The sequence below is a fragment of the Monodelphis domestica genome, chromosome 8, assembly GCF_027887165.1.
Source record: "Monodelphis domestica isolate mMonDom1 chromosome 8, mMonDom1.pri, whole genome shotgun sequence".
Taxonomy (NCBI): Eukaryota; Metazoa; Chordata; class Mammalia; order Didelphimorphia; family Didelphidae; genus Monodelphis; species Monodelphis domestica.
The window spans coordinates 49091779-49117709 of NC_077234.1; the positions used below are offsets into that span (position 1 = coordinate 49091779).

The following is a 25931-nucleotide window of genomic DNA, read 5'->3' on the forward strand; positions in this document are numbered from 1 at the left end:
CAGGTAGGGCAGGACCATCACTTCCTAGTTCCTAGAATCTATTACTATATCTCTATTAATCACAAGAATCTTAAGATCTAAGAATCGTTCTTAATACAGCCCAAGATCACATTAGTTGTTGTTGTTCTTGTTTTTGACTATCTCACATTGAACTCTTGGTCCTTTAAAACCTTTAGGTCTTTTTCAAACAAACTTTCATGTAATCATGGCACTCTGCCCTCATTTTGTACCTGTGGAACTAATTTTTTGGTATATATAATAATTTACATTTACTCCTCTTGAATTTTATCTTATTAGATTCAGTCTTGTGCTCTAGGCTCTTGATTTCTGATCTAGTATCCTACCTGAGCCTGGGCATCATTTGACCCATTCCATCCTTACAGGTAGAATCACATGTTTTATTTCACTTGTTCTTTGAAAAGTCCTTGGAATGCCACCAAGGAATATTTGTAACAAAAATATAGAAAAAAGTCATAAAGTATGAAGTGAATAATAACCATCTTTTTCAGTTTTGAGTATCAGAAAATATTTGCATCAAGTGACACATTTGAACCACATAGTATCTCAATGTCTCCTTGTACAGGCTCTAGGGAGGTAGTCAAGGACATGAGAAGATAAGGCTCTCCCTTTAGAAATTCAATCTAATAAAAGTAGCTATATAAACAAAGACAACTAAATATACCTAAAGGAAATACAGGAGACTTCAAAACTTTCACCAAGAAGGGAGGCTATTGAAAGGCTGTATGCTAACATCAACAGTTGATATTTTTGTGTAATCTATTGAATAATAAAACTACTATGTTTCATGATGCACATTCACAAGCATCAAAAATGAACATGAGTTGCTACAATTTAGTAGAATGAGGATGAAAAGCTGTTTGGGGCCAGGGAAAGAGTATGTACAAGCATTCCTCCAGTGGGAAGGAATTTCTCTCTTTTATGGTCTCATTTATACTCTCCTTATTTGCCTACAAAATTCTACTTTATATTATATATATATATATATATATATATATATATATTTATATGTCTCACCTTTCAATTCTAAATTCCTGGATGGTGGAAGTCCTGTATTATTATCTTTGAAATAATGAATGAACAAAGAATGAATGCTTGGATAGGCAGGAGCCAAATAAACAAAGGCTTTCATTGGGAAGGAAATTTAGACTTTTGAAAAGCATAATGATGATGTATTTAGAAAACATCTGAGTACCATTCTTGGAGCTGCATTCATAAATTATAAACAGAATTGCAGGCTCTTTCATTTGTGAAATATCTCAATGCTTAGTCAAGCAATCTACTCAGCTGTTATATTGCTTTTGAAAAGATTACTCTTGCCTCTCTTTCTGACAGGATTATGTTGATAATTAATTTGGCTGACAAACACTTGTAAAGTACCTACTATGTGCAGGGCACACTGCTAGGCAGATATTGGGGGGAGATAAAAAATTTAGATGACAAGGTCCTTATATTCCTTACCCAATCTTGTACAACTTGAAATTTGTCTTCTCTTTCAAAAAATTATTGAGCCAACTAATTCTGAATTTTTCCTTTTTTTTTTTTTAAAGTGTTTCCAATGCATTTTTAGATAAAGGAGAGCTCTTCATAGGTTCAAAGTACAAGAAAGCTGTGTACTGTCAATACACTGATAGTACATTTAGTACTCCAAAAGAAAGAGAAGAAGAAGAAGAACATTTGGGAATTCTAGGTACTGTACCATGATAATAAATATAATAAATAATAAAGTGATTTTCAAACCTCAAAGTGCTACACACAGATGGGAGCCATGGTTAATATTTATCCTTCCCCTCCAACCCCAACCCTTCCCCTCACCCCAGAAAAATCCATCTTTTGAAACACTGGAAGGACCTAGCTATTCATTAACTCTTCTTCAAAGATCCAAATCTGACTCTCAGAAGAAATGGGCAGATGGTCAAGAACTGTGTGTATGGATAACTGGGACATTAATTCAATATCAAAAGATGAGACAAAATGTATATCACTATAGTGGGCAATGAGAAGTTATCTTTGAATTTGGGATGATGGCTGACGGGACTTTGCAAACACAGGAAGAATCTAAATCTCTTGGATTTCTTGAAAACTAGTCCCAGTGGTCACGAAGAGTTGGGAATGGCTGAATAACAATGACAAATGCAATACTTCTAAATGACAGAAAATGGCATTTTATTGTACTCAAAATACTTTTTTGTTGGTTTGGGGTTAATTTATGTTTTTTTGGGTTTTTTTTTTTTTGTAAAAGCAAAGCACATGATCTCAATGGTAGATTTAAAAAACAAAATTAGCTTTAATGAATAATTTCTGATAAGTGGTCCTAGAAGAAGTTGACCATGAATAACAGAAATACTCATAAACTACTTCCTGCTTCCTGGGTTTTCCATGGGCTCCATTATCCTTGATTTTTTTTAATAAACTAAACCTTCAAGTAAAAAAGTAGTAGATTTCTCCCAGGAAAGAAGAATGACCAAGAGAGAAGAGATTTCTGATCACTTATTAAGTTCAGGGAAAAAGGAGCCAGGGCAAAGAGAACTAGAGTGCTTTTGGGGTAGCTCCTAATTTGAGATAGAGATTCCTCCTAGGAACCAACAAGGAAATGATCTGATAGGATTATATACCTGCTGAGGCCCCTGAGGTCTCGAAAAGGTCTTCCAGAACTTTGGATCAGAGGAAATCAATTAGTCTCCATTTCTGAAGAAAATCATTTTCTGGAAAGTGCTAATTCTGTTTGGGTTCTAAATTCTCCGGTCTCAGATAGAAAGCAAACTAGGGAATAAGAATTCATAGGCCACCCATCAAAGAAGGTGTGTAATACTTTGCCATTATGCCATTTTAATGTATTCTGTGCATTTTAATTTCCCCAATAATTGTTCTTTCTTTTCCTTTTCTTGTAGGTCCACAACTTCTTGGATATGTTGGTGGCAGAGTTAAAATTTTCTTTAGAAATATGGCATCAAGACCTTACTCAATACATGCCCACGGGGTGAAAACTCCTAATTCTGTGGTATTTCCAACTCAACCAGGTAATCATTTGGGAAGAACGCATTTTATAGTATAATTATGATAATTTTATAAAATATTATTATAAATAATGCAATGATGCAAATATCATTATATTATTATGATATATAACATAATGTAATTATACTTATAACAATATAATTATATAAGAATTTTCCTAGAACTTCCTTATAAATGAAACGAGAGGATTGATGAGGGGATCCAGGTTAAAGAATTAGGGTAATGGGCATTATTCTCACATAATCAGCAGCTATAGAGCACTTTTGATTTTTTTCTTTTTAAAAAACCCTTTATTTTTGCTTAAAGCAATTTTTTGAAACCTTCAGATACAAGTATGAAATCCTCATTTCTAGGACAAGATATAAAAAGGTCAAAGAATGCTTCGTGAAGCCGCCACACACCTCCCTTAGTCCTTTTGCTTTTACAAAACATTTTATTGGTGTCATGTCATTTTGTCCTCACAACAACTCTGTGAGGGACTTGCTGTTACCATCCCTGTTTTACAGATGAGTAAATGGATGAGATGAAGTGGTCTGGTTAGTCATCCCTCGAATGTGAGGGTCCCTCAGAAAGGTTCCATGCCAGACCCGGAGGGTGACGATGAATCTAAGTGGATGGGAGACAACAGTAGCCGTGCCCTTGAAAGCATGACATGGACTACAAATGATGAGAAAAAGAGAAAGAGAGCAGTGTGGGAAATGAAATACCATCGCTCGCCTTCTAGACCATCGCTCGCCTTCTATCTCAGTGGATTAGGAGAATTTCCATGAAAAGGCAGGGTTTGAGTAGTAGGACATGTAATTTGGATTTCTGTCCAAGTGAGGAGTTGAAGGGAAAAAATAAAAATCTGACTCCTAATGGAGTAAAAGCTCCATGGAACATTAATGGAAGGGGTTGAACTGGAGTGAATTTAGGAAGTACAGAGTGGAATTCAGAAGCACGAATAAGGTACTTGGGAGATCTAACGTTCATCTATAGTATTTAGTGAGGATGAGGTTATATGTGAAAGGTTTAATTATAGAGATCAGTCATTCAACAATCATTGGGGGAAGCCTTCTCTTGCTTAGGTTGTTGGGGGGCAGCTCCCCTAAGCCCCCTAACTGCCTGTTACCCTCCGTCTGGCTTAGGCTGCGCGCCTGATATATATATTTTTTAAACCCTTACCTTCCATCTTGGAGTCAATACTGTGTATTGGCTCCAAGGCAGAAGAGTGGTAAGGGTAGGCAATGGGGGTCAAGTGACTTGCCCAGGGTCACACAGCTGGGAAGTGGCTCAGGCCAGATTTGAATCTAGAACCTCCCGTCTCTAGGACTGGCTCTCAATCCACTGAGCTACCCAGCTGCCCCCACGCCTGATATTTTTAAACAGAATGTGGCTGCTACTTCTTGGAACCACAGGTGAGAGCTGCGACAGGTGGTCACCGAAGATGGATGAGCAGCCCTGAAAAGGACCCATCAAGAACTCGCAAGAGAGATGCTTTCAGAATAGCCTAGCAGAATGAGTTGATAAGAACAGTGTGCTCCAGGGGCTATGAAGATGGCTGAAACAGGCGCTGCAGAGCTCTTTCGGAGTTTGGTCAGACATCAAAAATGTCAAGATTCTTCCCTGCAATCTGGGCCATCAGCCATCATCCTGACTTTGGTCTTGCCACTGAGCCTCCATGACTCTGGGAAGGGGGAGTGACGTTCACAAGTTCATGCAACTCTGCCTCACTTGAATCCAACATGGACAAGTTAAGACATTGCCCTGTGATATCACTGGTCTTCTTCCAAAATGAAGGACAAACAACAACAAGAAGTACCTTTGTCAATCAGTGTGCAAAGCTCTCGGGCTACAAAGAAAAATAAAATCAGCCCTCTAGGAGTTCACATTCTATATGTGATTTTATGTATATATATATTTTAATATATATATTATGTATACATGTATTTTGTGTATATATATTTTATGTATATGTATAAAATCACATATAGATACCCATATTTAATTATATAATTACATTTATATTATATATATACTATAATTATATAATATAATTAATAAGACATGCACAAAATATATACAGAATATATGCAAGGTAATCTCCAAGACGATGGCAATAGCAAACTGTAGTATGTCAGTGTTGACTTAAGAAAGCCAGGAAATCTAAGAGGATATGAGGAAGAGATCCTGAATGAAGGAGACACGATGTGGAAGGCAGAATTGAAGTACGTTGGGGAGGAAGAATAACAGTTGGCTATTTCTGGTGGAGCAGGAAGCTTTTGGAGATCTGATAAAAAAAATTAGGAAGTGAAGGAAGATGAAAAGAATGCTGGTCAGGAAAAGGAAAAACCCACTTGGTATAAGAAAAAACAAAAACCTCCACTTCTGCTAAACTACTTTTGCCTCAGTTACCTCACCATCTCTAATGGGCTTAAGAGAAGCAAAATATTTAGATCTGGAAGAAGTCACTGAAAAGGCCATCTAAGTCTGACCCCTCTCATTTTATAGCTGAGGAAGATGAAGATGAAAAGAGAAGTCCATAGTTCGAGAGCTAGAAAGGATTTCAAAAGTCGTCCTGCCCAAATCCTTCACTTTATAGCTGAGGAAACAAAAGCCCTTAAGGAGGTCTTGACCTACCCAAGGTCACATGTGGAGAGTAAGTCAAAGAAGTAATGATAATTGCATTCTTTGTTTCACAAAATTGTGGTGAGGAAACGGGACATAAAACTTCAAGTTTAGCTATTAGGAGAGGCCTTGAAGTCTATGGATAAGGAGACTGGTGGTGGAGTCCAGAAGTGTGGCTAGGGATCGGGCAAGTCACAACCCCATTGCCTAGCCCTTGCCACTCTTCTGCCTTGGAATCAATACACAGTATTGATTGTATCAATATCACATCAATACATGATGATTCTAAGATGGAAGTGGAGCTGGGGAGGGGGGCAGATCCTTGGTTCTGACACTGGTGCCATCCTAAAGTCATCCAGAGACCCAATTTCCTCATCCACCAAATGGGAATTATGTTGCCCTACTTATTCCCTATACTTGCCCTTCCTCCCAGGGTTATTGTGCAAAAAGTGCTTTGAAATCTGCAAAGGGTTATACAAGTGTGTATTATTATCCAAATCAAGAAAATGTTATAATATCATTTTGCAAACTTCCTGATTCCAGAAGACAGTGTAGGTACAACAACCTGTTAATTCTGAATGCTTAAGGGGGTAGTTGTTGTTCAGTCTATTCAGTCCTATCTGACTCTTCATGACCACGTTTAGCATTTTCTTAACAAAGATACTGGAGTGGTTAACCATTTCCTTCCCCAGCTCATTTTACAAATGAGGAAACTCAGACAAACTGAGTTAAGTGACTTGCCCAGGGTCATGCAACTCTGTTCCCTAGCTGCCCCAAAGAAGGTCAAGGCTGAAACTAAATAGGTGACTTCTATTCCATTTGGGATTGAGTAGGAGATTTTTTTTTTTATTGTTTGGTTTTGTTTTGTTGGGGGAGGGATGACAGGGATAGAAGTTAATCGAGGGGCAGCTGGGTAGCTACATGGATTGAGAGCCAGTCCAAATCTGGCCTCAGCCACTTCCTAGCTGTGTGACCCTGGGCAAGTCACTTGACCCCCATTGCCTAGCCCTTACCACTCTTCTGCCTTGGAGCCAATACACAGTATTGACCCCAAGACGGAAGGTAAGGGTTTAAAAAAAAAAAAGAAGTTAATCGAATCCTACTTACTAAGTCAATGATTTATCCAAGGACAAATGAAACCAATCTAACTCAACACCCATTTGCTCAATGAACTCAGGTGAAACACAGATTTATACCTGGGAAATCCCTCTAAGGTCTGGCGCCGGATTAGAAGATTCTCCTTGCATTCCCTGGGCTTATTATTCAACCGTAGATCAAGTGAAGGTATGTTTCATCTGCATCCTATTTCTAAATATTTTCTGACATCTTCTTAAAATAGATAAACAATTGAAGGAAGGCGGGATCAACCTTTTTCCATGCCCCGGGTCTAGGCTAATTTCCCAGGGGCACAGGCTGCTGGTCGATTCATTTTGCTTTGATAGTTTATTAAAGGAATAGTTATGAACAGGATGATTCCCATAAATAAAAATGAATCAAATATTTCATTTTTCTTTTTAAGTTGCTATAAAAGACATAAAACTGTATTTTTAAATCAGCATCAAATCAAAAGAGGAATCAGCAAAGGAAACTATGTATTAGCAACTTGTACAGAAACCTCCGGCCTTGGATAAACAATCTCAAGGCTACACCACAGGACCAGTGTGGTAACAAATTAAAACAATCGCCGACTTTCGGCGAAACATTTCAAGGCCAGAGATGATTCCATTGTACTATATAAATAACAATTACAGACCTTTAACCCGGTCATCCCTACTGGGAACTTGCCCCAAAGGAGGCCAAGGACAGAAAAGTCCCACATTCACCCAAATTATCAGAGTGGCAGCATTTTTTTTTTGGTGGGGGCTGAGAGTGGGGAGAAGGGTGGGAAGCAACAAACTGGAAGCAGATAGCTATGTGCCCATCAGTGGAACGTGAATGCACGTGGAATAATGTGGTGGCGTAATAAAAGAGAAACGGGAGTTCAGAGAAACTTGGGAAGACTTGGAAGAATCCTAGTTTGAAATAAACAAAACCAAGAAAATATACAAGTCAAGTCAATTAGCATTTATTATGCAGCTACTGTATACCAAGCACTGTGTCAAACACTGGCTACCAAATGATTAGAGTGATGCCAAAGAAAAGATGGCTAAAAATGAAGCAAAATACCACGTATACTATCATTAGGGAGTCCCAGAAGACAGATGACGAGGCTTTCTTCCGACCCGGTTTGGAAAAGAAATCAAAGATGATGAGAACAGACTATGGCACACATACGAGAAGGGGAGAGAGGGAGAAGCAGCAGGGATAATGCATCTAATAATGACTCTGATGCTTTTTAAAAGGCATCAATAAATTCATTTTTTAAAGTACGAAATATAGACTTGCTCAAGATGCATTCTACAGTTAGAACAAGCTCAAGGGAGGATCCAGAGTAAAGATTAATGACACATCTCAGTTTTTCTTTCCATAAACCCAGCTTTGAACAATAACAGGACCCACAGTTCGTGGAATCACCCCTAAACAGTATTTACTGTTTCCTGACATGACCATCACAGGTGATCAGAAAATCTACTATCTAAAACTAAAGACAGTTGGGCAAAAAAAAGAGGGTGGGTAGGATCTTGAAACTTGATTTTCTGGACCCTGGGCTAGGGGCTAACTGCTCCATAAATTAGTGATAGAAACAAATACAGCGTCATTAGGATTCAACATTCCACTTAGTAACTGTGTGATCCTGGGCAGGTCATTCAACCCTGTGTGCCTCGGTTTCCTCATTTGGAAAATGAGCTGGTGAAGGAAATGGCAAACCACTCCATTATCTTTGCCAAGAAAACCCCAAATAGAGTCAGAAAGAGCCACACATGACTAACTGTTATGGTTAGATGGCACAGCAGATAAGAGTTCCCGACGTGGAATCAGGAAAACCCCAAGTTCAAACCTCATTTACCAGCTGGGTGACCCTGAATAAGTCACTTAATTGTTTGCCTCAGTTTCCTTGTTTTTAAAATGAGACGTAGAAGGAAATGGCAAACCACTCCATTATCTTTGCCAAGAAAACCCCAAATGGGGTCAAGAAGCATCAGAAATAGCTGAAAAGACTAAACAGCAACAACTGGAAAAGGTAATTGTTGTTGGTAAGACAAAGTATTTTGAAATCTTTAGTTATGCTACAAAGATGACAAAGTTTTTAGCTTTCCTCTGTATACATGTATGAATTTTTTTTCACCTTTACCTTCTGTCTTATAATCAATACAAGTATTGGTTCCAAGGCAGAAGAGCAGTAAGGGCTCAGTAATGGGGAGTAGTAACTTGCCCATGGTCACATAGCTAACAAGGGGCTGAGGTCAAATTTGAACCCAGGACCTCCCATCTCTAGGCTTGGCTCTCTAGCCACTGAGCCACATGGCTGCTCTTCTCTACGTATTTTGTATGCACATAATTATTTATCTCCCAGGACTTCCTATTTCTAGGTCTGGCTCTCAATCCACTGAGCTACCCAACTGCCCCCAGAAGGGATTGTTTTTATTATTCTCTTTGCATCCCACATCGCACTTTGCAAACACAGCACAGTGTTTGGCATATAGTAAATGCTTAATAAAATGCTTACTGATGAACTCATTGAAGTTTACTAAAGTTAATCCTTGATTTGTATTTTCAGGATCTCTACAGTGGATTAATTGGTCCTCTGATTATTTGCCGAAGACATAAGACAGCTGTGTTTGGGGCCACAAAGAAACTCCAATTTTCTCTCCTATTTTTAGTTTTTGATGAAAATGAATCTTGGTATTTAGATGAAAATATCCAAAAATACTCTGCTGCCCCAGAAAAAGTAAACAAGGAAGATGAAGATTTTATAGAAAGCAACAAAATGCATGGTAGGACTTGTCATTTTTTTTGTATAAAATTTTCTCCTTTCCTTTTCTTCATATGCTATCAATTTGAAGTCCATGAAACATAATTTGTATTTAATGCTCTACCTACATGAGCCCCATCCACCTTTCTCCTTGCCACTGATTAGAATTCCATTAGAGCACTGGCCTTGGGAGTCAGAAAGACCTCAGGCAAAACTAGCCTTGTGATTGGAGGCCAATCAGTTAACTGCTCTTCATCAGTTTTCTCATCTATAAAATTGCAGGAGTTAACTCCAGTTGCTTCCAAGACTTCTCTTCCAGTGTCCTATCTTTCATTCTAGGTGAGATCCCATGTTTACAATCATTTCCTTCTGACCTTGCCTGTCTTACCACTTCTTAAAAATATCAACTGCCTTCTCATGAACTAAATGAATGAATGAAAAAAACATTTTTCTAAGCACTTACCACATACCCAAACTACATGACTTAGAAAATATTACACACATTATTTCAGCATTTATAGTTTCTGTAAAACACCTAAAATATTTTCTGGTGTTAGAAATGAGGTGGAAGTGTTTTTGTTTTTTTTTTTAAGATGAACTATTCTTTTTTCTAGCGATTAATGGACTAGTGTATGGAAATTTACATGGCCTCACAATGCACGTTGGAGATGAAGTCAACTGGTTTCTGATGGGCATGGGCAATGAAATCGACCTCCACTCTGTGCACTTCCATGGACATAGCTTTGAGTATAAGGTACGTTTGTTTTGTTTAAAAAATTTTTGTTTTGTTTAAAAAATGAGAGATTCAGAAAAAAAGTGACAGAGTCCCCAAAACCACTGATTTTTAATTATTTAAATATATAAAAAAGTGAAAATCAAATAATACTTTAATTAAAAAATAAACCATTATTTTAAAAGATTACCAAACATTTTAATAGCTATAGAAGCTTCTCTCATAACAATCAGTCCACTCTACAACTAAAAAAAAAGCACTTATGATATTTTTTCATAGTTGTTCATTAAAAAGCATTTATTAAGTAACGACTGTGGGCAAAGCACAGTATTAGGTCTTAGGGATACAAAGAGAAGAACAAGGTCACCTCTATCCTCAAGTTTATTCAATGACAAAATGGAGATTTCTTGAGGGGAGGAACAGAATCATTTTTTTTATTTGTATCCTCAGTATCTAGCAAAATGCCAGGAATATAAGAGCTTAATAAATGTTTATTGATTGATTGATGCTACTGGGGGGGGGGAGATAAAAAACATACATATAAGTTTAAAACTGTCACATTAAAAATCTGCCATAAAGAGAAACTGAGGCAAAGTTCTACACAATTTATTAGCAAGCCTAGCAATTGGCAATAAAGAGGAATCTCAAGCTTTGATATATCTGACAACAGAGTAGTCTTTTATATAGTTGAAATTTCAATATGTGAAGTGCTAAAGATAGTTCTGTGATGGTAATTCAACTAAGACTGAAATTGGTCTATATCAGAGGTAAGGGAGAACTGACAGAAAAATGGCGGGCTTACATTTGGACCGACTCACAAGAGGGGATCTCCAGGACCCATGACAATGGGGAAAACAAGAGTTGCCTTCTGTAAGTCCAGCGTCAGGAAACCCCCTATATCAGAGGGGTCTGATGCCAGGCTTATGACCAGGCAGAACATCTTAGGACCAAGTCAACTCATTCTTCCTTTCTTTCTTCCTTCCTTCTGGGTTACATGGCCTCACAATGCCATGGAGACATTAAGTCCAGGCTGTCACCCAGAGAAATAAGGAAATTAAATTCTAATAAAGAAGTCAAACTGTCTTAAAGGCTTGACTAAGGAGTCAAAACTACCTTATACTAAGGTCTATTCACTGAAAACTTACTTTAATTCTTAATTACTTTATTCCAATGAGTTACTACAATTTTTTTTCTGCTTTAGAACCACTACTAATATCAGTTGCAACATAGAACAATGGTCTAGATCATTGGGATTAAGTGACTTGCCCGTGGTACACAGCTTGGAAGTGTCAGGACACATTTGAACCAAGATTTCCTATCTTTCTATCCAATGAGGCACCCAGCTTTTTCTATAATTCTTAATAATTAATACAAATAATATAGGGAATCAATTTCCCATTTCCTATTCTCCCCTCTGATTCTATAGACCCTTGTCTCCATTGCATCACCATCTAAGTAAGCTAATATGATCAGGCTCGATCAGCATCCACTAGAATTAAGTTAGTGATGGGGCAAAGATAAGCAATGATTACAAGATTCAGCATTTTTACAAGGCTACCCATGAGAGATTCGATTGTTATTGGTGCTGGTTGACTGTTACAAATAACCCAGACAAAGGTACTAAGCCTCTCATGCTTTCTTTATCTGCATGTTTTGGTAGCAAGACAGGAATAGGATTCCATAACTCAGAAGTGCTTTGGTGCTTCAGACTAAAACCTTGCTGTCTGTGATCAGCATGTTGATAAAAATTATCAGCCCCTTAGGGGCAGTCTCCTTTGGTAAGCTAGTCTTCCAGAGAAAATTGCACTGGGAATTTATATGTCTTCCAGATAACACAATGATCAAGTGTCTTTGACCCTGAGCATCCCACTCTCAATATCAATTTAAACTCCAGTTAAGTTTCAGATGTCTTAGATATTCATATGGTCTCTGGAAACAACTCATGGTTCCATTCTCGAGTAGGTCTCAATTGAACAAAGTTCTAAAGGTGGGTCTTCTAGAAAAGGCTCATCACTTACAAAGGTCCCTAGTTGTTTCTGTTATAACCCTTTTACAGAACAGATCTTAATATAATTTAACAACTAGTTGAAATGGTGAAAAATCAAACATCAAATTAAGAGCTCACATCTGAAACTTCAAAGAACTTAAAGTCCTATATATCTGAGAATTTTCATATTTATCAATTCCCAAAGAAAGGAATGAGTCTGACTTGTAAAACAAGCCTTTCCTGTGTTTCAGTTTTTATTTTAGAATCAAAACTCCAAAAAGGGCAAAAAGTCTTTAAAATCAGAAAACAGGCCAAGAGGCCAATGAAAGTAATTTGCATTCAAGAGTGAATGATATACACACATATCTTGTTGCTTCTCAAAATTGTGTGCTCTATTTAATCTTATCTAACATTCACTTCTTTTTTTCTTAGCACAATTTATCATGGTCTTCACAGAAAACATTAAATTTTACCTACTTTTCAGTTGCTTTCTGATTTTAAATGAGCCTTTCTCTCTTTGGAAGCCCTTTGGGATTCTCCTTCAAACTGAGAGTCCCAGTATAAGGGTTGATAACAGGGCTTCTTGGTATCTTCAAGAGGGTTGTTTAAAAGCAGTGAACAACCGATGGGTAAAATACATTCCAACTCTACTGACTTTTATTCTTTTGGGAAATAAAAGTAATCTAAAATTTTCCTGTTCTCCCTTTTAATTGGGGAAAAAAATCACGTTTCCATCCAATCAATCTGTCATTCCCTGTAAGTGCAATTTTTAAGTGTATCTTCTCCCCCAAATAACTACAAATTTAGCAACTGACAAACTGAAACTGCATTGGAATATTCATATATTCACACTACATATATATAAAACTATGCATGTCATAGAAATATACAGAGATATTTACATACAACTATATGTGTGTATATATAGATGAGATAAGTAGCTTCATATATATATATTTCTTTATCTATTTATGTCCAATGGATTTGCATGTAGTTGTACTTGTTGATATCTTCTGTGTATTCCACATTTTAAGTGGAATTGCCGGTGTGGCATGATTAAACAAAATATGTAACCGATTACACTGTAATAAATGAAGCAATTGTAGTTCAGCAATCATCCTCAGTTCTGCTCTGTTGTTCACTTTGTTGTCCATTCAAAGAGCTGTTTCCCAAGTGGAAAACTCCCAGGCTGTGTCAGCCAAAACCTTGGCTTCTGTCTCTGTAGCTATCCTTGACCTCACTCCCACTTCTAAGCTCTGACCTAATTTCAAAAATAGTCAATATCTCCCTCTAAATTTATTTCAACCATTCTTTGAAACACCAACAACCACTCTGCTTAAACTTATACCAGCCCCATTTGGGACACTTCTGCAAACTCATTCTCTGACTTCATTATCTTCTTGCTCCCAATTAGGTACTCTTTCTCCCAGAATAAGTTTTAAAAGGCATTCAGTGACTTGGATCAGGAGAGGAGCATGAGCAAATAAAATGGCGGGCTGGGAAGGGCTTAGGACCAACCTGACTCTTTAGGGTATATGGGTTAAAGAAACAAGGAGAGAATGGAGCCTGTAGGTAGCATTGAGTTCTATCATCCATCTTCATTTTCTTTCTACTCCTTTCTTACAATGTAGTGGTAAAAAGAAAACATCTTTCTATTCAGGTTAGAAGTTATTTATCTCTACTCAGATTAGAAATTATTTATTTCTACTCAACTTAGAAGTTATTTATCTCTTCTCGGGTTAGAAGTTATTTATCTCTACTCAGATTAGAAGTTATTTCTACTCAGGTTAGAAGTCATTTATTTCTACTCAGGTTAGAAGTTATTTATTTCTACTCAGATTAGAAGTTATTTTTCTCTACTCGGGTTAGAAGTTATTTATCTCTACTCAGGTTTGAAATTATTTATTTCTACTCAAATTAGAAGTTATTTATTTCTTCTTAGGTTAGAAGTTATTTATTTCTATTCAAGTTAAAATTATTTATCTCTACTTAACTTAGAAGTTATTTATTTCTATATGCCTGCCCAAAGGCTTTGAGGATGAACTTCCTTCAAATGTCAATGGTTCAGGTCACTTGTCTATATGCATGTTGCTTCACCCCAAGAGAATGGAAGTTCTCTGAAGGCAGCAACTGTTCTCCTCCATCTCTGTTCACCTAGTACAGTACCTGGCATATGGTAGATGCTTAATAAATGTTCACTGCATCACAACCAATTCACATCTATTATTAACTGTGCTGGCTATAAAGTTAAGGCCACCCAGCTGGCCTCCAAGATGGTTTCAGCAATTTTACTGGATCCTGAATTCTCTCATAGGTATGGTTGAATTATTATTTTTTTTTACCTTAAGCTTGGAGGAATGTATCGCTCTGATGTCTTTGACCTCTTCCCTGGGACATTCCAAACAGTAGAGATGCTTCCAAATGTGCCAGGAACTTGGCTACTTCACTGCCATGTGGCTGACCACATTCATGCTGGAATGGAAACTACCTACACTGTGCTTGAAAATAAAGGTAATGATAACTAATGAGTTTTGACGTAAGGCGCCATTTTGACACCAGGAATGCATTTGAGAATAAGCAAGGTATACTGTTGAGCCCATCAAAGAGACTAGTACCACTTCTGATGACCCTGGACAAGGATCACTTAGCCCATCTGAGGCTTGATTTTTCTCACCTATAAAATGAAGGGGCTGGATAAGATGGCCCCTGAGGTTCCTTTCAGTTATAGAACTTTGATGCTACAAGGAGAGAGAGCCACTTATTTAGCTGACTTTTTCTTTAATCACAGATTTTGTTGTTGTTCCATCATTTTTCAGCCGTGTCCAACTCTCTGTAACCCCATTATTGGCCTAGATACTGGACTGGTTTGCCATCTCCTTCTCCAGCTCATTTAACAGACGAGGAAACGGAAGCAAACAGGGTTGACTTTCCCAAGGTCACACAGTTAATGTCTGAGCCTTCCTGATTCCATACCCTTTGTTCTACCCACTGAGTCACCTAGCTGCCCCTTGATTACAGATATTAACTGCTAAATGGTGGCAGGAAGGAAAAACAGAGAGTGATATTGCTCTCACCAAAGGCAATATGGAGTATGGACTGGAACGCTGGTCTTTAAGAGTCAGGAATTCTTGCCTCTAGTTTATGCTATGTGAATCTGGGCAAGGCACTTAATTTCTCAATCTATGCTCAAAAATTGGAGATGACTTACTGATCCACCTAATTGGAGAAAATTTCCACACTGGGAGCTCTACACCCCATAGATCTGGACCAAATCTAGACAGAATCTGTATATAAATGTAGATTATATCATATGAGGCATATGTTAGAATGCCATAACATACACATTTTATACTATATATGTATATACATGAGTATGGCTTAACCATGTGTGTATATATATTTATTTATATTTGTATTTAGCATATAAATATACTTAATATTAAACAGTTAATATCAAACAGATTATATTTATATATCATATATTTACATATATAATTATATATTGTATATATTTGTATATTAAATTTATATGTACTTAATACAATTATTACATTATATAGATATATACATCTCGCAGGATCACACAGTCAGAAGCCATCAGGAGCAGACTTTTCCTACCTTTACATCATCCCAGCCCCTTATTAATAACCTTCAAAGCCTCCTTTTATACTCCCTTACACTGTTATAATGGGTTATTCACACTGCTTACCTCTCCTCATTGGCCAAATTCCTATCAGAGGCAGTTTTTCATTCCTCCCAGCAAAGGGCAGTTAGTATTTCACAGCACAAACTGAGAATACCTCGCCCATCCCTTTGCTTGCCTCAGTTTTCTTTCTAAAAAATTAGAAGACCCCTTTCCAAGGGAGCACTTCCACGGTGTAAACTCCAAACAGGACCAGCTGGGATCCTCCATCCTGACCAGCACCAGTGGAATATATCACCAGTATTTATGAAATCCTTCCTCTCTTCCCTCAGTAAATACCAACTCTCTTAAAAAGACAGAAATGGCTAAATATCTCAATATAAAATTCCCATCTTGGGATTGCAACTACTAGTCTTCCCAGGTCTAAAGACAAGAAGAACTTATTAAGTGAAAATCAAGCTAAGGGGGAAAAAATCTTTGCATTTCCTCATTAAAAGCAAGAGGTGGTTGTTTCTACATTTAACTATAATTTTTTTTAAAGTAAGGGATGGCAAGAAGAAAAAAGCAGACATATGAAGAAGAGAACATAGATATAAACCCATTAGCACCCTTTAAAAATAAGGAGCACTGGAAATGCAACCTTTCCAGGTGACAATAATCTTAAGTCCGCACAACTTCCACTGATAATTTTGACCAACTACGACACCAAAACTCCTTCAATTTTTCCCTTGGCCATTTGATTATGGAAAGATTTGCTTAGCTCCACTGGAAAAATAAGCGCCTCAAACAAACAAAACATTGGTTTTACTGTCTGGGTGTCCCACACTCATTGATGGGACAGGAAGGTCACTGGACAGAGCTCAAACTGAAAAAGAAAGGGCCAGTATGGTCCTCTACCAACAGGGCTATGAGGAAGTCTAGCTTGACTGAGAAAAAAGTGGCCGGAAGGGATACATTCTGAGTTCTTGAAGTGTCAGATCCTAGCAGTCTATGTTAAGAAGGCATTTCTTTGTATCCTGATCTTGAAGGTCAGATGGGAAATGAGCTATTGGTTGACAAAGAGGAAGGTTATTGTAGGGTTAGAGAGAATTATGGAAGAACAGGAGGAAAGGAAGGGCCCAAAAAGGGTTGGGGGGGGGGGAGAGGTGGGGAAGTGTGATTTAAGCAAAAAGAACTCTCCAAGCCTGCAAAGGAGAGGGAGCATTGAAAAAAGTCCCTTGACCTTAATTCAAAGGAAAATTGGAGTCAAACTGAATAGTCTGACTTTTGTTAAATTTTTGTTATGAGCAATAAAATGCTTCTGGGCAATCTTACTCATTCTTGTTATTTGCCAAGACCCAACATAGCACTTTTAAGATGTTTTAGAGAGGGTGGTGTTGGAAGAATTTGGTAAAAATGCTGGTTTCATTCTGCCATCTTGGCTTCAAGCCCCTCCAATGCAGTACTGAATTATCAAGAGACTACTTAATAAGTGAAATGAATACATGCATCCTTCCTTTGTAACTCTAGAAAACAAGCAGTAGTTGGGGATATAAAAACATATGACGAGAAAGGAAATGGACAGACCATGGACAAACATCTTGTTTTCTCTTAAAGGATTTTATGAGAGCTGGACTTAAAAATAAGAGCCTTTAAACCTTTTTAAAAATTTCCACATTTGAATATATTCATTTGGAATCTGACTTTACATTTCAAAAGTAGAATAAATTTGGAGTATTTTAATAATGTTCTCTGAACTTTCTTTCCTATAGAGACAAAGTCTGGCTGAACGAAATCAAATGATGCAAAAACCTGCTGTAGCACCACAGAAATTAAGATATGGCATAGAAATATGGACGTGGCATATTTATGAACATTAAAAAAATTTTTAATAACTCTAACCACCAAAGCTGTGTGCATTTTTAAAGAAGTTATATTATTTTATGAATAGGTCAAAAGACTAAATTATAAACAATTAACAGTATATTAAATCTAATGATAGAATTATTGGAAATTTGTAGGTAATAAGGGAATAAAATGGGCTATAATACGTGTTGTTTTGGAAAGTTCAGCAAATGATATTCAAAATTAGTTGAAATGTTTTTGGGATTTTCATGAAAAAAGGTGGCAGTCCTTAACTCAGCTTACATTCTCGGCCTTGTTATTCTAGAGACATTCTGCTAGATCTCTATAATCTACTTTTTACTAATCCCAATTTGCTAGACCCAAAGATACGACTGGACACGTTGGTGTAGGATAGACAAGGCCAGATGGTATTCTGCATGTTTAAATCCCACTTTGGGATGCCTAAAGAAGGAAGGAAATTGGGAAGGGGTTTATTAAACATTCAGTATGTAGCAGACACTATGATGAGTGCTTTATAAATATCTCATTTAATCCTCACAGCAGCCTTGGGAGGTAGGCGCCATTATTATTCACATTTTATATTTGAGGAAACTGAGGCAGGCAGAGGTTATGTGCCCTGAATTTGCCTGACCTAAGGACACATAGTTATTGAGTGATGATGCCAGGACTAGACCCAAGAGACCTGGACTGCATTATGAGTGAGGAAGAGGAGCCTCCCTGGAGTAACCATGAAGGAGGTGAAGCAGCCACCAGCAGGAAAATTTCAAATTATGGTTATCTCAAAAACAGGCCAAGATACGTGAATTTGAATGTAAAGACACTAGGAAAGAAGACTCGCCTGTTAATACAGCATTAATTTATTTATTTTACATCAAATCTATCTGGCAAAGTAATAGAATATTTCAGTGAAACTAAAAATAAAGCCTTCACTGAAAACATATAATTCAACAAACCGTGTATGACCAGCCAGATCAGATGGCTGGAAGCTTTGTAAACTCTTTTACTGACACTCAGCTAAAAAGTAACAATATCATCCATTTCTAAAAAATAAACAAGTTTGGCAACCTTACGTGACCTTCTTCACAACTTGTAAGAAAATTAGAAAAATAATGGTCCGGAAATCTAAGGACTACATGGAGTTTCCTTTCCTGCAATCTGTCTCAGCAAATGATGGAAAACAATGAAGTTCTGGAAAACCTGGAATTTTCAATATTGCTGTTAAAAAAAAAGTTTCCTTTATGCATTCCTGGGGCTAAAAAGATTGTCATGCTTCCTGCTATGTGAGTGATAGACAGCAACAGTTTTGTACATCAAAATCAACCCTGTGGCTTTACTTTAAATATGGCTCCTTTACAGCATTCTTGTTTTTTAAAGCTGTTCTATACTACAAACTTAACTGGTTCAAATCACTAAAAACTCAGACCAATGTCTCCACTCTACAACTGCAAGTACCTGTCATACATAGGCATGGTATGAAAAAGAGTGTCCATACAATCCTTTCTTTGCAGTATCTCTACTCAAGACCCATTCATTTGCTTGTGTGATTTCCTGTTGGGTTCTCCATATTGGGATGGCATTTTTTCCCATTTTTAATACCTTGCTGTGGTATTCAAGTTATAGATTTTTTTCTGCTGCTATAAAGGAGATATGGTAGGAAGAATGCTGCTGTTCCGTCTTCCGGTAAGATATTCAAGAAATCTCTTAATTCTAGCTCCGCAGCAACAACAGCTAATGTTTCTATTGAGAAGAAAGAATCCATGTGTTAGAATTTAAATTTGTGATGGAAATCCCAACAACAACAAAGAATATTTTGGGGAGACCTATATATCTGAACCCCAAAGGATGGCTTGCTATCTAGCAAGCTGTCATCCTCTTTCAATCAAGTCTCATTATTTTTTTATCCAAATTGTTTAAGTTTGTTAGCCTTAAGTCAGATCTGTAAGAGCAGTTAATTTATCAAAGTTAGGTGCCAAAATAAGGAAACCTTTAGATCCCCAAGACTCTTCTTTTTATATGAATGACTGTTTATGCACACAAATACATACACACATATATATCCACATTGCTCTTAAAGTTTAATATATAAATAATCAGGAATGTTTTTAAAAATAAAAATTTTTTAAATAAAATATACAAAAAGATAAAAATTTTTTAAAACTTTTGAAACCACTTATATATTTCTCCAAATTTCAGGAGGATATGTGTCATTTGGAATGAACAATACCACATTTAGTAGCAGCATAATTTTTTCCCTCAAAGGGGACTCAAAAAATCTTCAGTTCTATGATTAAAAAAGATTTAGGTTGCCCTCTTCTGGAGAGAGACGAGATTAGACTTACGGATAAAAATTGTAATTCTGATTCTGGGTAGTTTACTTTGCTTAAGAAACCTAGCTATGCTTTGCTAAAATTCCCCTAAGTATTTTTATAACTGCTACTAATTCTCAGAATACAATGAACAAATATGGTTATCAGCAGCAGCTGGGTTATAGGGATGCTGCCATACAAAATTCCACATTAGCTAAACCAATGACCCAAATTTTAAAATTCCCCATCAAACTGAATGCTTCTAGAAATGTGAGCAAAGGTAAATCTGTCTTCCTTTGTCAAAGGCTGGTTGCATGGCACAGGAAGTCACCTCCTTTAAATCCATCTGAAAAGCAAGTACTTTAAACAGGTTCATCCAGTTTGTTTTTTCTCTCTACCTAGAAATCGATAGCTTGGAAATGAATACTGAGTAGCATAAAGCTGGATTCTGTTTCTTCTATTCTCACTCTCTGAATATATTTTAAATCCTCTGAAGTATAAAATTGACAGTGGGGAACATTTCCAAATTCAAAGGGCAGTAACAGTGCATTGTTTATGAAAACCATCCATCTCTGTTACGTACCTCTTGGCTTTTAAAAAAAAGGAAACAGTAGATTTAACAAGGAAGTGCCAACACTGTCCTGCAATTTTTGGATTTCTTTCTGAAATTCTTTCTCTTGCACACAAAGGCAATTACAAATAAAAGTGATTTGCTACAGTAAAGGTCTATGTGAAGAATTCCCCTAAAGAACTGATCTGACCTACAGGAACAGGACATTTTGCAATTAGTGTTTCCTTGGATGTTGGTCACGTATTCTTAATGAACTAATTATGAATACAGAGCCAGTTAACTCATGTTATAAAAGCAGAAACCCTCAAGAACAGCACTCTAAGGCAGAAGGAGAGGGAGGCCAACCAAGCACTCTCATTCCTCAAACCACCTCCTGGCTCTTGTGACCGAGTAATCACTGGTACCACATTGGCTTCACCAGACCGCCATGCCATCAAAAAGGGGTAAAAACTCCAAAAGTTCTTCCCACCACCAGTGTAGTTGGTAGGAATCAATCAGAGGGTGGTGAGGACCTCACATCCCTCTTATCAACTGGCCACAAGGGCACATACATCTCAGCAATCCCTGCATCCAAAATGATCTCTCATTTCTTTACATTTTAAAAAGGTAGATTCTTTACCTTTCAGAGATGAGAGGTGCACATCATACTTCTCCCCACCTTCTCTTAATCGTTGGCAAAGGTCAGGGAGCAATTTTTTCCACCATAAAGCCTGGGTGAGGAAAAATTCACATTATGAAAAAAGCGTAATAAAAACTAGTGTTAACAACAGCCATGCAGACAAAAGAAAAAAGACTAAATGAGAGGCCAAAACTATTTTATCTATGCTAAAAGATGAGTAATATCATATGTCAATGCAACTTTTTTCAGAAGTCAGTCCTTAATGGGCTAGGGGGCAGCAAGATGGTTCAGTGGGCAAACGTACTATTTGAAAATCTCGTTTCCTGATGCTACACCTGTTCCAAAAGGGATCTGAAAGTGCTACTTTTCATCCAAAGTGAGGCCATGTCACATTACTGCCCTCTAGTGTCCCATGAAAAAAATAAAAAATAAAAATTAGGCATTGGAAATAGCACCAACACAAAAAGTGCAAAAATTCTTTCAAGGTAATACATGCATGAAGCGATTCCTATGAAAATTTTCTATTATTACGTTACTTTGACCAAAAATCCTGATCGTTCACTCCCTGACTCCTGAGAAATTAATCAATCAGGATTTTAAGAGGAAGCATGGAAAAGCAAAGGAAAAAAAAGCACCTGATACTAGTCTTGACTATATGCTACGTAAGCCCAAAGAGTCTCAGAATTCTCATCTATAAAAAGAGGACAACCGAGAACGAAAGTATAAATCGGATCACATCACTCCCATCTCCAAGGACTCCTAATGATATTTGGATTCTTCCAGAACCATTCTGATATTTAAAATCCTTCATAATCTAGTTCCTTTCTACCTTTCCAGTCTCCTCCTACTTTACTTCTCCATCTACCCTACCATATCGTATCTTTCCTTTTTTTTAACTTTTACCTTTTATCCCAAAATCAATACTATGTATTGGTTCCAAAGCAGAAGAACTGAAAGGTCTAGGCAATGGGGTGATAAGTGAGCTGTCCAGGGTTACCCAGTGTCTGAGGCCATATTAGAACCATCTCCCAACACCACGCATTTGCTAATGGTTGTCCCAAATGCCTGGAATGCTCTCTCCCCAAGACCATGTCCAGGTTTCCTTTAAGCTCAAATTCCTCATTCTGCGGAAAGTCTATCTAGTCTACTCTAGCCCCACCATCCATGCCTTCTTTCCAGGTTCAACTTACATTTTACTCAGTAATTTATCTTGCATATTCACTTTTTGGTATGTTATCTCCCCCATTACAAGAGGAGTTCCTTGAGGGTGGGGACCATGTTTTTCTCTTTCTTGCATCCCCAGAGCTTGTATTCCATGGTTCCTGACATTTAATAAATGCTTTCTAACTTACATATCCAGGCAACATTACAAAGCTGTTGTAATGTATAGAAGTGTGAAAAAAATCAAACATTAAATGAACATAAGAGCACATTATTTCATTTGTGATGCTTTATTCTATATTCCAGTGGTTCTCAAAATTCTTTTGGATACCTTTGCAAACTTAAAAATGATTAAGGACTCTTCCCTTATCCCCAAAGAGTTTTTGAATGAGTAATATCTATTCATATTTACTGTGGGTTTTTATAGGGTTTTTTAATACTTTTTGACCTTGCACCATCTGAAAATGTCTTGGCTATTCCAGAGGCCCCCAGAACACTCTTTGGGAAATGTTGCCGTATTTCATGACCCAAACAAAATGGGCTCCTCACTGTGAAAATTTTCTACCTTCTGGTGTCACAGCTTAAAGTAGTCTCTCTACCTGGAATGATTCCCCCTCTCCTAAGTTCCTGACATTGAGATTTTCTTGCCCATCCTTCAGAGTTCAAAAGCCATCTCTTCCATGAAAACTTCCCTTCATCCATGTTTAAAAGTGATCTCTCCTGCCTCTAAATTCAGGGAACTTCCTTTTAATCCTCTGTAAGCATATTATAAACTGTAACCATTATTTGAGAATGTATCTTTTCTTCCCTAAATTATAAGACCTTACAAAGAAAGGGCTTTAATCTTAGATCACATTTCTAAAGCTAAAAGAGACATCAGAGAATATCTAATCTACTACCCCTTATTTCACAAATGAGGAAAATGAAGCCAAGGGTGACTTTCTCAAAGTGACATAGGAGCTAGCATAAGAGGTAGGATCCAAATCCAGGATTTTCAACTCCAAAAACAAACTATCTGTCCCACTTACATCTTTCTCTCCCTGAGCCCCTAGCACAACATATCGCATAAAACAAATACTTAAATAAAATTTTTTCATTATGTCATCAAATGCAGTCAAGAGATCAGTTCTCTTTTGCCAACATTTTTTTGTTTGTTTAGAAATCTTTGCTATAAGAAAAGTTTTGTTGGAAAGACAATGGGACATTCAGAAATAAAGATGATATAAAAATAAAAGACAAGGATAAAACTTTTTTTTAATTAGATGCTGGTTTCTTTCAGAACCCTAAAAAAAATCAACTTTATAAACAGACTATCCCCAATTATACAACATGAGAGATCATTCAATGAATGTAAAGTCAAGCTTCTAGATTTTTAAAAGGCAATTGGAAAAGCATACCCGATGGCCTTCTTCCTTCAGTTCATGATGAGCGTAGGGGATGACAGCCTCAGGGCATCTGTCCAGCAGCGAGTCTATGGCCCGCTCATGCTCCTTCAGGCGTGTGAGACAGAGGAGATGAATACTGAGGCCGGCACTAGTGTCCTCCGACAATGGTTCCAAGAAAGGCAAAATGGAAGCTACGTCAAATGAAGGACCACATATCAGAGACTATGGGCAGAAAAGTAAATGGGTTATGAAGATGGATTATACAAACATCTACAAAACTAACACAGCAGCCAATGAATTACACACAATTCTCAGGGTTGCTTAAACAGACACGGTCAAGAAAAGATGGCGCCCTCCAATGGTATGTCCAAGAACTATGTTTTGGCACATGTAGTAACTCCCTTAGCCAAGTCCTTGGGAGACTCCACCTACCACTTATAATCATGGAGTGGCCAAGAGCTCAAAGAGATTAAAATGTCATGCCAATCATCAAAAAGCTAGTATGTGTCAGAGGCAGGTAGCTCAGGCCTTCCTGATTCTAAGGCCAACTTTTATCCATATGTTTATTAGTTAATGCTGATACATTATTGTAGTACCATTTGAATCAAGCAAACTAAGGTTAAATAGTATTTAAAAATCACTAATCTAATGAATGCTAAAAAAAACAGGTTTCTTAAATGAAGAATGTGTTGAAGAGCAAGTTATTTAAAAAGAGGGCTGCTAAAATCCTAGATATTCAAATTAGTGTGTGCAATTTCTTGGGCATTTCACTGAGAATTAAATCAATTCAATAAACAGTTAATTCAGCAATTACTATGTGCAAAGTGCTGATCTGAACAGAAATGGAGATGCAGAGATATAAAGCTCCCTCATGGGGCTTACATTTTCCTGGAGCAAAAAAAGATAAGTAAATACAAAATCATCTGAAGAGGGAGGAAGCACTAACTCATAGGCAGGATGTGGCCCCTGAGATCAAGTTAAGGGGAAAGACAGGAAGGATGCTATGAGAGAAGGCACAGGAAGAAGGGCATTCCAAGGATCAAATACTACCAGAGCCAAAACAGGAGCTAGGATGACAAGTTACTGGGTTCTGACACCCAATCTCAATGATTAGTAGGTCCAGCACCAAGTACTTACCCAAGACTAGACCAAGAATTGTGGTGGATTTAAAGACAAAAGGGAAGCAGCCCCTGCCCTTAAGGTGCTCGTATTCTAATGGGGGGAATAACATGCACATACTGTGTACAAACTGGAAACTAAGTAGGTAGTAATGTGTTTAGAATTCAAAGCCTCAGACACTACCTGACTGTGTGACCCTGGGCATGTCACTTAACCTATATTTCAATTTCCTCATCTAGAAAATGGATAATAATAGCCCCTACCTTCCAAGGTTGTGAGACTCAAATGTGTAAAGTGCTTATTTCCAGCAAGCACTGTATAATGGTGGTAACCCATTTAGTCATTTTTTAAAATAAAGAGCAATGTTTCTTCTATAGACTTTGTCTCTATTTCACCTCTGACCATCAACAAAAGAAGTTTTTCTTGAAGGAACAGATTCTAATTTTTTTTCTTCTCTCTTTTAACATCATTCTACTTACAGGGTCTTCTCATACTCATAGGAGGATAAAGGATATGAAATATCTATTATTAATATTTGTGACAGTCTTTTCCCAGCTATCAACCATGGGACAACTTCAAGAGTAAGGTTAGTACCTAATACAGAATATTAGGAGGTTTCCTCTGAGAAATGAATCCCTATCTTTATCTACTCACCTGGCAGCATAAAATACAATGATTCCTCATTTACTTGGCACCTAATCCTGAGATCTGGGGTTGTTTGTTTTTTAAACTCTTAACTTCCAACTTAGAATCAATATTGTGTATTGGTACCAAGGCAGAAGAGTGGTCAGAGCTAGGGGATGGGAGTTCAGTGACTTGCCCAGCTAGGAAATGTCTGAGGCCAGATTTGAGCCCAGAAGCTCGTCTCTAGGCCTGACTCTCAATCCACCCAGCTGCACCTCCCAGACCTGTTTTAAGAAACATGTAGACAGCTTTGTGTCTGGACTTCCCTTTTGGCACAGCCCTTCCTGGAGGCCAGGGTGGGCTAGGTGGGTCCTTGAAAACATCTGGATAGAATGCTTTAGTTGCCAGCAAGCTAGCTTCACACCAAACCAAACCCCAATCA

The 25931-nt window shown here is 37.5% G+C and overlaps 2 protein-coding genes across 9 annotated transcripts in view; one reads left to right on the forward strand and one right to left on the reverse strand.

Moving 5' to 3' along the window:
* LOC100017675 (ceruloplasmin) overlaps positions 1-25931 on the forward strand; it is a 68347-nt gene that overhangs the window by 40202 nt on the left and 2214 nt on the right. For 2 of the 4 annotated variants that reach the window (XM_056808292.1, XM_007502059.3), the window contains 7 exons: positions 1569-1708; positions 2910-3038; positions 6821-6927; positions 9302-9518; positions 10111-10250; positions 14565-14727; positions 25347-25451. In XM_056808292.1, coding sequence (XP_056664270.1) covers positions 1569-1708; positions 2910-3038; positions 6821-6927; positions 9302-9518; positions 10111-10250; positions 14565-14727; positions 25347-25450 — 1000 coding nt within the window. In that variant the 3' untranslated portion in view covers position 25451. Of the gene's footprint in view, positions 1-1568; positions 1709-2909; positions 3039-6820; positions 6928-9301; positions 9519-10110; positions 10251-14564; positions 14728-17610; positions 17740-25346; positions 25452-25931 lie in introns of those variants that run through there. The other 2 variants (XM_056808293.1, XM_001371125.5) reach the window with 1 other exon arrangement.
* Positions 18539-25931, reverse strand: part of HPS3 (HPS3 biogenesis of lysosomal organelles complex 2 subunit 1) — a 66401-nt gene continuing 59008 nt past the window's right edge. For all 5 annotated transcript variants that reach the window (XM_056808297.1, XM_007502058.3, XM_056808295.1 and 2 more), the window contains 3 exons: positions 23759-23968; positions 21201-21291; positions 18539-19441 (listed from right to left, as the gene is read on the reverse strand). In XM_056808297.1, the coding sequence (XP_056664275.1) occupies positions 19314-19441; positions 21201-21291; positions 23759-23968 (429 nt within the window). In that variant the 3' untranslated portion in view covers positions 18539-19313. The remainder of the gene's footprint in view (positions 19442-21200; positions 21292-23758; positions 23969-25931) is intronic.